The sequence below is a fragment of the Phocoena sinus genome, chromosome 3, assembly GCF_008692025.1.
Source record: "Phocoena sinus isolate mPhoSin1 chromosome 3, mPhoSin1.pri, whole genome shotgun sequence".
Classification (NCBI taxonomy): domain Eukaryota; kingdom Metazoa; phylum Chordata; class Mammalia; order Artiodactyla; family Phocoenidae; genus Phocoena; species Phocoena sinus.
The window spans coordinates 144,338,996-144,350,574 of NC_045765.1; the positions used below are offsets into that span (position 1 = coordinate 144,338,996).

At 39.5% G+C, this 11,579-nt stretch overlaps 1 protein-coding gene across 2 annotated transcripts in view; it reads right to left on the minus strand.

The window, feature by feature from the left end:
• Positions 1-10,669, minus strand: part of IL7R (interleukin 7 receptor) — a 29,164-nt gene extending 18,495 nt beyond the window's left edge. Inside the window, exons 1-2 of one of the 2 annotated variants that reach the window (XM_032627697.1) lie at positions 10,510-10,667; positions 6,020-6,158 (exon numbers count right to left, since the gene is read on the minus strand). In XM_032627697.1, the coding sequence (XP_032483588.1) occupies positions 6,020-6,158; positions 10,510-10,591 (221 nt within the window). In that variant the 5' untranslated portion in view covers positions 10,592-10,667. Of the gene's footprint in view, positions 1-6,019; positions 6,159-10,509 lie in introns of both variants that reach the window. The other variant, XM_032627698.1, reaches the window with a different exon arrangement.
• Positions 10,670-11,579: the final 910 nt, after the last annotated feature.

The window sequence follows — 11,579 nt, forward strand, 5'->3', positions numbered from 1 at the left end:
GAATGTTAATAGTAGCTAAAAAGAATAGCTTCAAACTTGAAAAAACTCAAACATCCATCAAGAAAGGATTAAAAATTTGTGATATATTTGAACAGTGGAATTAATATGCAGCAACTGAAAAGATGAGCTATGAGATAAGCATCAACATAGATAAATCTCTAAAACATTTTGTTGTGTGAAAGAAGTCAGACAGAAAAGAGTGAGCAGTGTGTTATTTCATTTATGAGAACGATCAGAAACCGGCAAAACCAAAGGGTGATAGATTTCAGAACTGTGATTGCCCACAGGAGATGAGGAAAGACTGGAAGGGGACATGAGGCATCCTTCTAGGGTGAAAGAAAGGTTCTATATCTCAACTGAGGTGATGGCAACATGTCAAATATGTTTCTCAAAACTCATTTAAGGGACTTCCCTGGTGGCGCAGTTGTTGAGAATCCACCTGCCAATGCAGGGGACATGGGTTTGATCCCTGGTCTGGGAAGATCCCACATGCTGCGGAGCAACTAAGACCGTGTGCCACAACTACTGAGCCTGCGCTCCGGAGCCCGCGAGCCACAACTACTGAAGCCCTCGTGCCTAGAGCCTGTGCTTCGCAACGAGAAGCCACCGCAATGAGAAGCCCGTGCACCGCAACGAAGAGTAGCTCCCGCTCGCCGCAACTAGCGAAAGCCCGCGCACAGCAATGAAGACCCAACGCACTCAAAAAAAAAAAAAAAAAGAAAATTTATTAAAAAAAAAAAGTTGACTAAAGAGTTGAAGTATTTACAAAAAAAAAAACCAAACTCACTTAATATCTGTACATTTTACCATAGGTAAACTTTACCCCCAAATGAATGGTAATCCAAAAAGAAAGTGAAATTAAATTAATAAACCACATAAACAATAAGGAAGTAAAGCAGAATATGTATTCTTACTGTAAAAATAAACAGTGCAGAGTAAACGTAAAATTACTCATTTCTTTCCTTCAACTCTCTATTTAATTCACATCTCCTGTGATAACCATGATTACCAGTTTGTTTCTCCTACATGGTCTTTAAATCCAGCCAGATAGCCCCAAAAAGAGGCATAGTTGGGTCAAATTGCAAGTGAGGATTGTGGAAGAAAAAAGTTTGCTTTCCATGAAGAGAATTCTTCTCATTAATCAGATTTTTAAAAAAATTATAGGGAGTATAGTCTAAAAAGGTCACTTACTTCCAACAACCAAGAATGTGTGTTGGTTTTCTGTGGTGAGTTGGATGTGTGTGCTCTCTTCTGTGCATGTGCCCATGTGAGCCTTTCCAGGATCATTCCTGAAGTCTGAGCAGAAGGAACATGTCTGTGTGGCTTGAGGCGAGGTGGGCATGGAGTTAAAATCTGAGGAGAATGCCTCAGCTTTACGTGAAGAACCTCTCACCTTTGGGCTGCTGTGGTCTTTGTGGTTAAGCTCTTGTAGTCATGAAAACGTAAGACTGATGAATAAATTTTAAGTTTAATAATTGGCTAAAAATATTTATTGTTTGTGGGACATTCCTTAAAAATTTCCCCCCCAATATAGTTCTTTGTTAACTGTTATTTAGGGTATGCGGTTCTGGCTTTGAGTGTGTGTGTGTGTGTGTGTGTGTGTGTGTGTGTTGGAGTTTCTAGAGTATGCCCCTTGTTGGGCTACATGGGTTTTCCCATTTAGAGAAGAGTAAAAATAAAAAGCAAAATTTTAAGGTAAGCTAGACGGATACCAAGGAACAGACTTGAGAAGAGTGTCAGATGGAAAGTTCTGAAGATGGCAACACGGTTTGATGAGTAAGGATGGAAGAGGAGAACTGGGTCAGGATCCCATTTCTGAACTTTAGGTAAATGTGCTATGGAGAACTTTAGGTAAATGTGCTATGGAGGAATTAGAAGGAAATGGCTTTTGGTTCAATCATTGAGTTTAGGATATATTTGTAAGTAAAGCATGTGTGGAATATTCCATTGCAGATCCTTAACATGTAGCAAGGTCCCGGTACTCTTGGACATTTAAGAAGAATCTAAAATGGTATTCTTAGTTCATTCCTGCTCTTCAGGGAGTGCAAGTAATGAGCAAGAAAAATAAAGGATCACCATATTGCTGTCTTGTGAGCCTGGGCATCCTTTTATGGGGTCTGAGCTCTAAGAGCTGCCCTACGTGGAGGGGAAGCTGCGCCGGAAGACTAAGAGACAACTGTCGTCTAGAACAGACAGCCTTGGTTTGCGCCACTAACCCTGGCTTTAGGAGATTGGAGGAAACTCTGTGTCCCCCCATGAGTGGCTCAACTCAATTCAATCCAATTCATTTCAATTCACTTAATTAAATTAAAACAGCTTACTTGGTTGCTAACTGTGTATTGCTAGGACTGGGAATGTTCTGGGATTTCACTGGCCAACACAATAGCCATAACCCCACATGTGGAGGTTGAACACTTGAAATATGGCTCATCCAAATTGAGATGTGCTCTAGATATGAAATACCAGATTCTGAAGATGTAGAATGCAAAAGAGTGTAAAATAGCTCATGAATATTTTTTTTCACACAGATTATAGGTTGAAATGATAATATTTTGGCAATATTACATTAAATAAAATATTAAAATTAATTTTCACCTATTTCTTTTTTTAAATGAGGCTACTAGGAAAGTTTAAATTATGTATATCGCTCACACATTTGTGGATTACATTGTATTTCTGTTGGATAGAGCTGTTCTAGGGTATTTTGGTGAAGAGATCACTACACGTACCCAAGTAGTACCATAGGCTAGCAAATTTGGCCCTGTAGGACCTTCCTAAGGGACATCAAACCTAAGCCACTCACACAAATTCCTTTGTTCTGAAAACAGGGCGAGACTGCTTGGGACCACTGCACCTGATTCTTCACCCCAATGCCACCTTCCTAAGCCTCCTGCAATCGCCGGGAGTTTAGAGTGATAAATACATTTCTCTTGTTGGTACAAACAGATATTTACATGGAAATACTAAAAACAGCCATAGATTTTATTCCTCATTTGGCCCTAAAAGACAGAATCTTCTCAAAAGTATTAAACACCTTTGAAGGTTAGTATGGATTACCGTAGAAAGGACTAAATTAAAAACACTTGACAGATATTGCTAGTTAAGTCAGGAGCTTGAAGTAGATTTGGCAGGATGCAGCCTGTGATGTTGGTGGTAATTGATGAAAACAAAAAAATGACATATTTGAAGTGGTATCTGTAGGCAGTACCTGGGAGTGACTGTGGTGCCCCCAAGAATGTGGAAATAAAGGAAATATAATTACCTTCTGAGTTGAATACGAAAGTTATGCAGACACCTAAAAAGCAGGGTCCCACATTTACATGCCTGTGGTGTCCACGTGGGTAATAGAATTGAGAAAAGGGAGCCTAACTTCGGGACTGAGATTTAATTTCCCATCTATAGAAGCAATCAGAATTTTGTTCAGCTAATTTTTGCTGTCTAGGCCCAGCATTACTAGATCTGATTTTTAAAGAGATACCTAGATTTTTAAATGATGGCCACTAAATTTAGAAAAATTAACACTTTGAGATATGAATCAAATTAACTCTGGTCTTAAAATCAACAAACAAATCTCCTTTGTTTTGCTGTATTTACGGAACATTTGGATCACATTTTCAATGAAAATCTGACGACACTGAGAGAATTAAGTACCATTTACAGGCCATAAGCCAGACACTAAACCTTCTACCCCAGCGCAAGGTGATTGCTGGGATCAGAGCTTAAACGACTCCCCAGGTCACAGAGCTAGTGCCGCTACTGGGATTCCAACCTCCCTGCCTGTTTCCAGCGCCTCTGCTTTGTCACTCCAGGTACCTGGGAGCTGGTTAGGGTTCTGGTGAATGAAGAATTTCTAGATCCCCCAGTGAGAGTGGATTTATATTGATGTACAACCTACTGGCCCTCTCTTTCTCTCCTCCCCCCAAACACCTGAGCCGGGGGTGAACATTTGGGTCACTATGATAGTTACATCTGTCCACGTAAAGTTGTCAACTGGAGTGCTGGCGATCCAACTCTGTGATTTTGGCTAATCCAAGTCTATCCCTGAGAGATGGAACTGCACACTGAACACTAAGTAATGGGTTTCTGAGCCTGGGAGACTGGCGGCCAGATCAGGCAATGCTTGTTAGAAAACGTCCCTGGTGAGCCCTCTGGGAAACAACGCCTGCTTTCTATCAACAATCCCGCCTGTGTAATGACTTCAGCAGAACTCACAGCTTTCAATCATTTACAAGTTCTTTCTTTATAAATTTATGTTCACAGAAAAACAAGCTCGAATAAAGCTAGTTTCATTGTGGAAAAGAAGCCCAACCAAAGCAGCAAGTACAGCACTCTGTTTAAGTGGCTTTAACTTGAGCTACATCACTACTCTGAACCCAGGAGCTGCGCGGATCTCTCCCTCAAGGTGTGGATACCTTTGCGAAAATGGCTTTTCTCCAGAAGCACCTTAACCTACTAAGGGCTTCATACTTATACTTTCACACTGAAAACGTGTCTTAAAACAATCGCTTTCCAACAGAAATATCTGAACCCAACTGAAAAACCCAAACGGAGGCTATGGACAGGTTAAAATATGACAGGAGAAATCAAGAGACTTGTTAAAGGAAGCGGGAAAGTTTGTTCAAGTGGCCAAGGAAGTGGTCAAATACCATTGTGAATGAAAGTGGACAGAAGGTCAGCCTCAGCCTCCCCAAGAAAAACCACTACAGTTCACCACCCGGCTGGCTGGAGAGCCCAAAGCAGACCTCTGTGTTGGAGAGGGTTTTGCCCACAAAAATGAGTGCATCTTTTGAATGAGTTCAGCTGCCTTAGTGGAGTCTAGTTGCTGCACAGATTCTGAACACTGTAGGTTCCTCTTCTCTTGATATATTTTATTCCTGGAAAGCATGTTATAGAAGTGAACTGACAGAGGCAGACTGAGAACACACTATGGAATTCAAGTCCAAGGTCATATTTATCCAATGACCATAGCAGAAGACACTTCATGAACAGATGTAGGGAATTAATGTAAGACGTGGGATTCAGGGCTTGTCTAGACTATATATTGTGGAGGATTGGCTGAGTGTCTACGGAATTTAAGAAGCCCTCTTTTAGTACTGGTGGATCTTGACTTACTTTCCTTACTAGGCAACTAACTAAAATTAGGTCATCTGATATGAATTTGGAAATAGCCACAAGTCAGAATTTCACGGTCGAGTATTTTTTTTCAAGTCATTAGAGATAGCAACCCTTGGCAACAAGAGATGATTTGCGAGAGAGGGAGAAGATAAAGTTCTGAGTTCTTTACCAAACCTTCAAACCAGACACAGACTTTCTTTTTACCTTTTCTCAGAGGCTCCATGAAACCAAGAGCCACTTTATTTCTGTGGATTTTTGGAAAACTGGTATTGAGAGTACCATCTGAAGTCAAACTGTGTCAAGAGGATGGCAGTTAAGTCTAGATTCATAGAGCTTTGACTTAATGCCTCTTTTTCATTCCTTATTATATACCAGATATGTCTTCTAATTAAATTATTAAAGATTATTTAAGCATCACATCTCCCTATGAGGTGGTATATCTTATTTAACAGGTGAAGAAACTAAGGCATAGAAAAGTTATACAACTTACTCTAGATTAAAAAGCTAGTAAGTGCTCGTGTTGGGATTAGAAACCAGGCACCTGCCCTCAAGTGCAGCTTCAAGACACTACATTGTCTCATGTTGGGCAAAGAGCTTTTGGGGGATGAGTGTCCCAGAAGAACCAGAATTTAAATTCTGCCATGAAGTCAGGAGGGATGTGGGATCTCCTACATCCATACTATCATTTGGCTGTAGCAGTGGGACCTGACAGATGGGCTCTTGGGAGTTGCTTTGCTTGAGTCTCTTGGTGAAGGACAAGGAGTTCCAGGAAGTTTTTGGAATTTACTCAATTATAATATTTGACAATTAGCTCCCACACTCTCACCTTTGCAGCTGGTGCTGTACAGTATACGAAAGAGAGACAGAGGATTTCTAAGCACCCACTGAAGGCACCATTCCTTACCATATTTCAAATTCCATATTGGTGCTGTTGACGTCTGGGTCGTCAAATGCACAGGTCAGCAAGTGCTGGGATCCATCCACTTCCAGCTGACTGTAGCACGAGAATGAGTAGTCATCCATTTCTGCATCGTCAAAGTCTCCTGGGAAAGAACAAACCTACAGCTGTTAATGAAGCCAGTAAGTGCATCCTTTTGAAATCTGGAGGGACTGATAAAATGGCAGCCTTCTGTGGTGGACATAAAGGAGTGATGGTTGTTTATCTAAAGAAGGAAAGCCCAAAGACATAGACAAGAAATAGGATTTCAAACAAAAAAAAAATCACAAAACCAAAACAAAACCTAATGAGCACAGATTTTTTTCTAATAGAAAAGAAGTCATCACAATTAGTAAATAGCCTCCTAAGATTTCTAAATATCTCTGCCATTGGGTGAGTGCATTGGAGGTCTAGAATGAAACACTAAACACACGCTTTCTTTTATATAGATGGGAATTTCTTTTGTTTGTATACATTTCAAATGAGATACTTTATTATTTATGTGCTACCTAATCTAGTCTTGGGCTTTATTACTAATCTTCATTTATTCCCTCCCAAGAATTGTTTTTGATGAAAGAAGGTGATAGCTAACTTGCATTCAGAAGTTCCCTTTTTTGAAATGGTAGCTTTCCCTTGCCTAAATAGGCATCCTAACTAAAAGTACCATTATCTCCATTGTGTGAATATTTATATAAGGCAACTTGTCTTAAGCTACTAACTGAGGCAAACATGATTAGGAAAAATTACATGACAGGACTCAGATCTGGTGGGCCTTCCCATGAATCTTATAGATACTATTTCTGTGCTTATACAACCTTCTTTTAGAGATACTGCACTTTCTAGGTATTAGCAAAATTCTGGAAGTATGTGGGAACCAGAATTTTTTTGCCACCACTTTTGGAAAGTATTGTCTGTCAGAGATAGTATTTGATTTCTTAAGCTGGGTTGAGGCCCTTAAGATTATATAGATATATTGTGTGTATATTTTACAATATTTAATAGAGAAAACTATGCCAGCAAATATACTCCAAGTGGGATCTGAGAAAATCCAGAGTAACAAAAGCCATTCTCAGGCTGAGTGTGAGCTATGATTGCTTCAAAATCCAATGATACTAGAAATTACTTTGGCCCATTGATACTAGAAAATAGATGCTCTAGGGCTTTAAATAGGATAGACAATATACTAAAAATCAAACCCCGGTTTAGTGTCCTGTAGGCCATGGGATTGCAAGCAGCATCCACTTTACTTCAATAACCTATTAGTTCTATGGGAAAGTTACTAAAGCTGGTTGTGAGTGCATCAACCAGTTGAGAGAAAGGTCGGTTCAGTCAAAGTGACAAATCTCAAAAAGCCACATCTAGATAAGAGCTGTGTGCACTGTTCTTTCTGACTATACCTAGAACCCATCCGGCTCACAATTCTGCCACCAGCAAAGACTCCTTATGTAATTTCAGAAGAGTATGGCCCTCTTATTAATGACAATTTTAAATAATGAGGGGCAGCCCACCATTTAGGGCTCCCATTTCAAAACATATTCGTTCCTAATCTCATAGAGTGAGATCTAGTCCCCTAATTGCTGGCACATTTCTTGATGGAATGGTTCTGTGTGGCTTTAGCCTGCCCTTATATGGCAGTACTCATGCTCTCTTAATGTTTTCTCTTCTTTAGAACTTCCACCAATCTTGTACAACAGAACCTACATTACTATTTGGATTCAGACGTTCGTGGATCATCTTTGACTCAAAAATTCTTCAACATACAACGTAAGCCAGAGAGAGCAGAGTCTAGCAGATGCCGGGTATTAACAGAACAAAGCACTCCCACTACCCTTAACCATCCAACCTGGCAAAGTGAGCTTGCTGTATGTTCTTATACATTTTATAAAGCAGTGGCCGCTTACAATAGCCAAGACATGGGAGCAACCTAAATGTCCATTGACAGATGAATGGATAAAGAAGAGGTGGTATACATATACAATGGAATAGTACTCCACCATAAAAAAGAATGAAATAATGCCATTTGCAGCAATATGGATAGACCTAGGGGTTAAGTAAGTCAGACAGAGAAAGACAAATATCATACGATATTGCTTACATGTGGAATCTAAAAAAATGATACAAATGAACGTATTTACAAAACAGAAATAAATTCACAGACATAGAAAACAAACTTATGGTTACCAAAGGGGATAGTGGGAGGGGGGGGAGATAAATTAGGAGTTTGGGATTAACATATGCACACTACTATATATAAAGTAGGTAAATAACAAGGACCTACTGTATAGCACAGGGAACTATACTCAATATCTGATAGTAATCTACAATGGAAAAGAACCTGAAAAAAAAATATATGTATGTATAACTGAATCACTTTGCTGTACACTTGAAACTAACACAACATTGTAAGTTAACTATACTTCAATAAATGAGAAGAAAAGCAGTGGTTATACAATTAAAATGGCCATGTTTTGAGAAACAGCTCATTGCCTCTTTAGCAGGTGTTACTGAGCCAAGTTGCTTTGTATACAAGAAAAATTCTCCTCAATAACCTGCAAAATCGCATGGCATTTTACAAAGAGAATGTTATACCTGCTCCAAGCTTAGCTAAGCATCATATACACAGTGGTTAAGACCTCTGGCACCAGAGCTGAACAGATGTGGGTTAAAATCCTGGCTATTCTACTGTGTAGCTGTGGTCTTCCATCAGGTTGTTTGACCTTTCTAAGCTTCAGAGTTCTGATATTTAAATTCATGTTATCATCAGGAATCACTGAATAAATGTATACAAAGACTTCTTAGAACACAGTAAGCACTCAATCAGGGTTCGCTACTTTATCACATTTTTTTGAGAAATAAGTAATGAAAGGGTAAAATAAGAATTCTAATTCTGAGAATATACATGAAACATTTGGGCCTCCTTTGAAAAAGAGTTCTCTGTCAAAGGTGTTATTATGACTATGGCTTTGAAATTACATAGAGCTTTTAACAGTGAGTTAACCTATTATTTTTTAAAAGGTTAAAATGTCTATGTATTATAGACAAGGCGGTGTGGTTTAAAAGCTTCCTACTGAAAGGGCTTAGTTGAGTAGAAGTATAAATGGTTTGGATTTTTTAAAAGTCTCCCTTTCTTCTCTTGATCACTCTTGTGGTTATCAGAGAACTAACTTATCTTTCAACAAACCACAGTTGATTATTCGGAATTTCTGACACCCCAAACCGGGAAGTATTTTGATGTAGTCATGTGGATGGGTGGTTACAAATCTCCTAAAAGACCCTGAAATTTAAAAAGTTGAAGTGAAAACTCAGCTTTCAATTAAAATTGTTAATTTCTTTTCAAAATAATATGACCAGCAGGGAGAAATAGAAGGGATACACTATACTCCAAAGAGTAAGATTTATGTGTTACGTGCCAAGTATCTATCTACAGACACAAGACATTTACCATGAAATAATCATCATCTCCCACAAAGTGATTTATTTACAGTCACACTGTGAAAAATGTCAACCCTCTGAAAAGTCCCTTAAAGAAAATATTCTAGGGATTCCCATCCTTAGAAATTACGTGACTTAAGATATCCAAGCTGATTCATTAGACTGATGTGTTTGATATCTTCATTAAGCAAACACTTTGTAAGTCTTAAAGTGAAAGCATTTGATTTTCAGGAGCAATTTGGTGGTCCAAGTTTCCAGGCGGCTCCTCTGGACTACTTCACCTTGTGTACGGTTCAGTTGTAATTACAAGGGATTTACAAAGTAGGCAGCATCTGCCTCTAGATACTAAGTATTTTAAGGATCCCAGAGATAATTATTATATGATGGTAAAATTGCTGACATGGAGATAGTTAAATATATTTCAATGAGAACTCGCTCAGATCTTAACCCTATTCAGTTATTCACTAAGAATACCACACGATTCTACCAAAACTAAAGTATTTTGAAGAAATTTTCAAATATCTGTTAAATGTGTACTATGTCCTAGATGCTAGAGTAGGTGCTGAGGATATAGCAAAGGTAAGTGCAGACAAAGCTGTTGTTCTTGGATATTATTTTATCTTGAAAGTGAAGCTTTCAGAACCTTCTAAAAAGCTAAACAAAACAAAATGAGCTTCATTTCTTGACAAGGAAAAATTACCTTGAAGATTCTCCAACAAGCATAACCAGCGTGTCTCTGTGGGTGTTCTTTTTGTAAGAGCAGAGGCATTGACCAACATGTAAGATCCACCTTGAGAGAGTCAAGTGCATCCCTTGACAATTCTAAGCCTGTACAAACCACTCACAGTGTTGTCCCCAGGCCCCCTGTCCTGGTGCTTAGAATGCACAAAACGACTGACTACATGGCAAGCCCTCAAACTCCCTTCTAACCCAGTGCCCCACTTTGGTCTGTTAGGGATCTGAGCAACCTGAAACACATGCTAGAGATCATCTGAAATCCTAAAGAAAAGTTAGAAATGACTCACCATTCTCTGCATAGCCACTTTCTCCAGAAACGGCTTGAAGTAAATAGAAAACCATACCCAAAGCAATACCTAGAGGTGTCATTCTGAGAGAGAAAGAGAGGAGAGAGGCAGGCGCATGAGCCTATGTGTAGGGAGGAATGAATGAGAGAGAGAGAGAGAGAGCAACTTAAATCTACAGCTTTAGGACTTTATACTTGTTTAACCACAGGGGGGAAGTATTGGGGGAAGTATAAACAGCAGAAAAGAAGGCAAGTGCCAGAAACAGGAAGTGTGGGTAAAAGGAGTGTTGCTATAAGCAGAAGTGGAGGGAAGGAAGGGATGGAGCCTTTGAGATGCTTGTCCCTGGCAGCCCCCAAACGTACTAGGCTTGTTTCGGACTAAGGTGGTAGATTCAAACCCAGGTTCAGACTAGCTTAGGCCCGCTTTAAAAGTATCATGAAACAAAAATCTAAACTGACAAACTTATCAGTTGTATGTCTGGGGTGAGTTTTGCTTTAAAGAAAGATTCTGCGCTTAATGAAGTCATTTATGGCAGGTATACTTTAAATTGTCTACCTCTCATCTCAGAACATACACGCTAGAGAGTTCCACAAGCACAGTAACTATTCTGTTTTGTTCTTTGTGTATCCCTGGTGGTTACTGATGCCTCACCCGTCATAGTAGGCGTTCAAGAATTATTTGTTTAATTTAGGAGTTGGCAAGCTATGGCCTAGGGGCCAAATTTGGCCTACCACTTGTTTTCGTAAGTAAAGTTCTGTTGTAACATGGCTGCTTTGGGGCTGCAAGAGCACGGTGAAGTCGCTGAGACAGAAACCGTACAGCACACAAAGTGTAAAATCTTCACCATCTAGCCCTTTACAGGAAAAGACCCCCTGTTTAAATAGTCTTCCCCATGTATGTAAAATGGGATTCTATTTGTGAAAATCTGATTGCCGCACTGCTTTGCAGTAACATACGGTACATGCAGACCACACTGGTACCTATTTATACGGGGCAGAAGCCTGAGACAATGACAGAGGTCACTCAGACTCTCCTTAAACTAGTTTGTCCATCAAAATTGTCCCCAACGT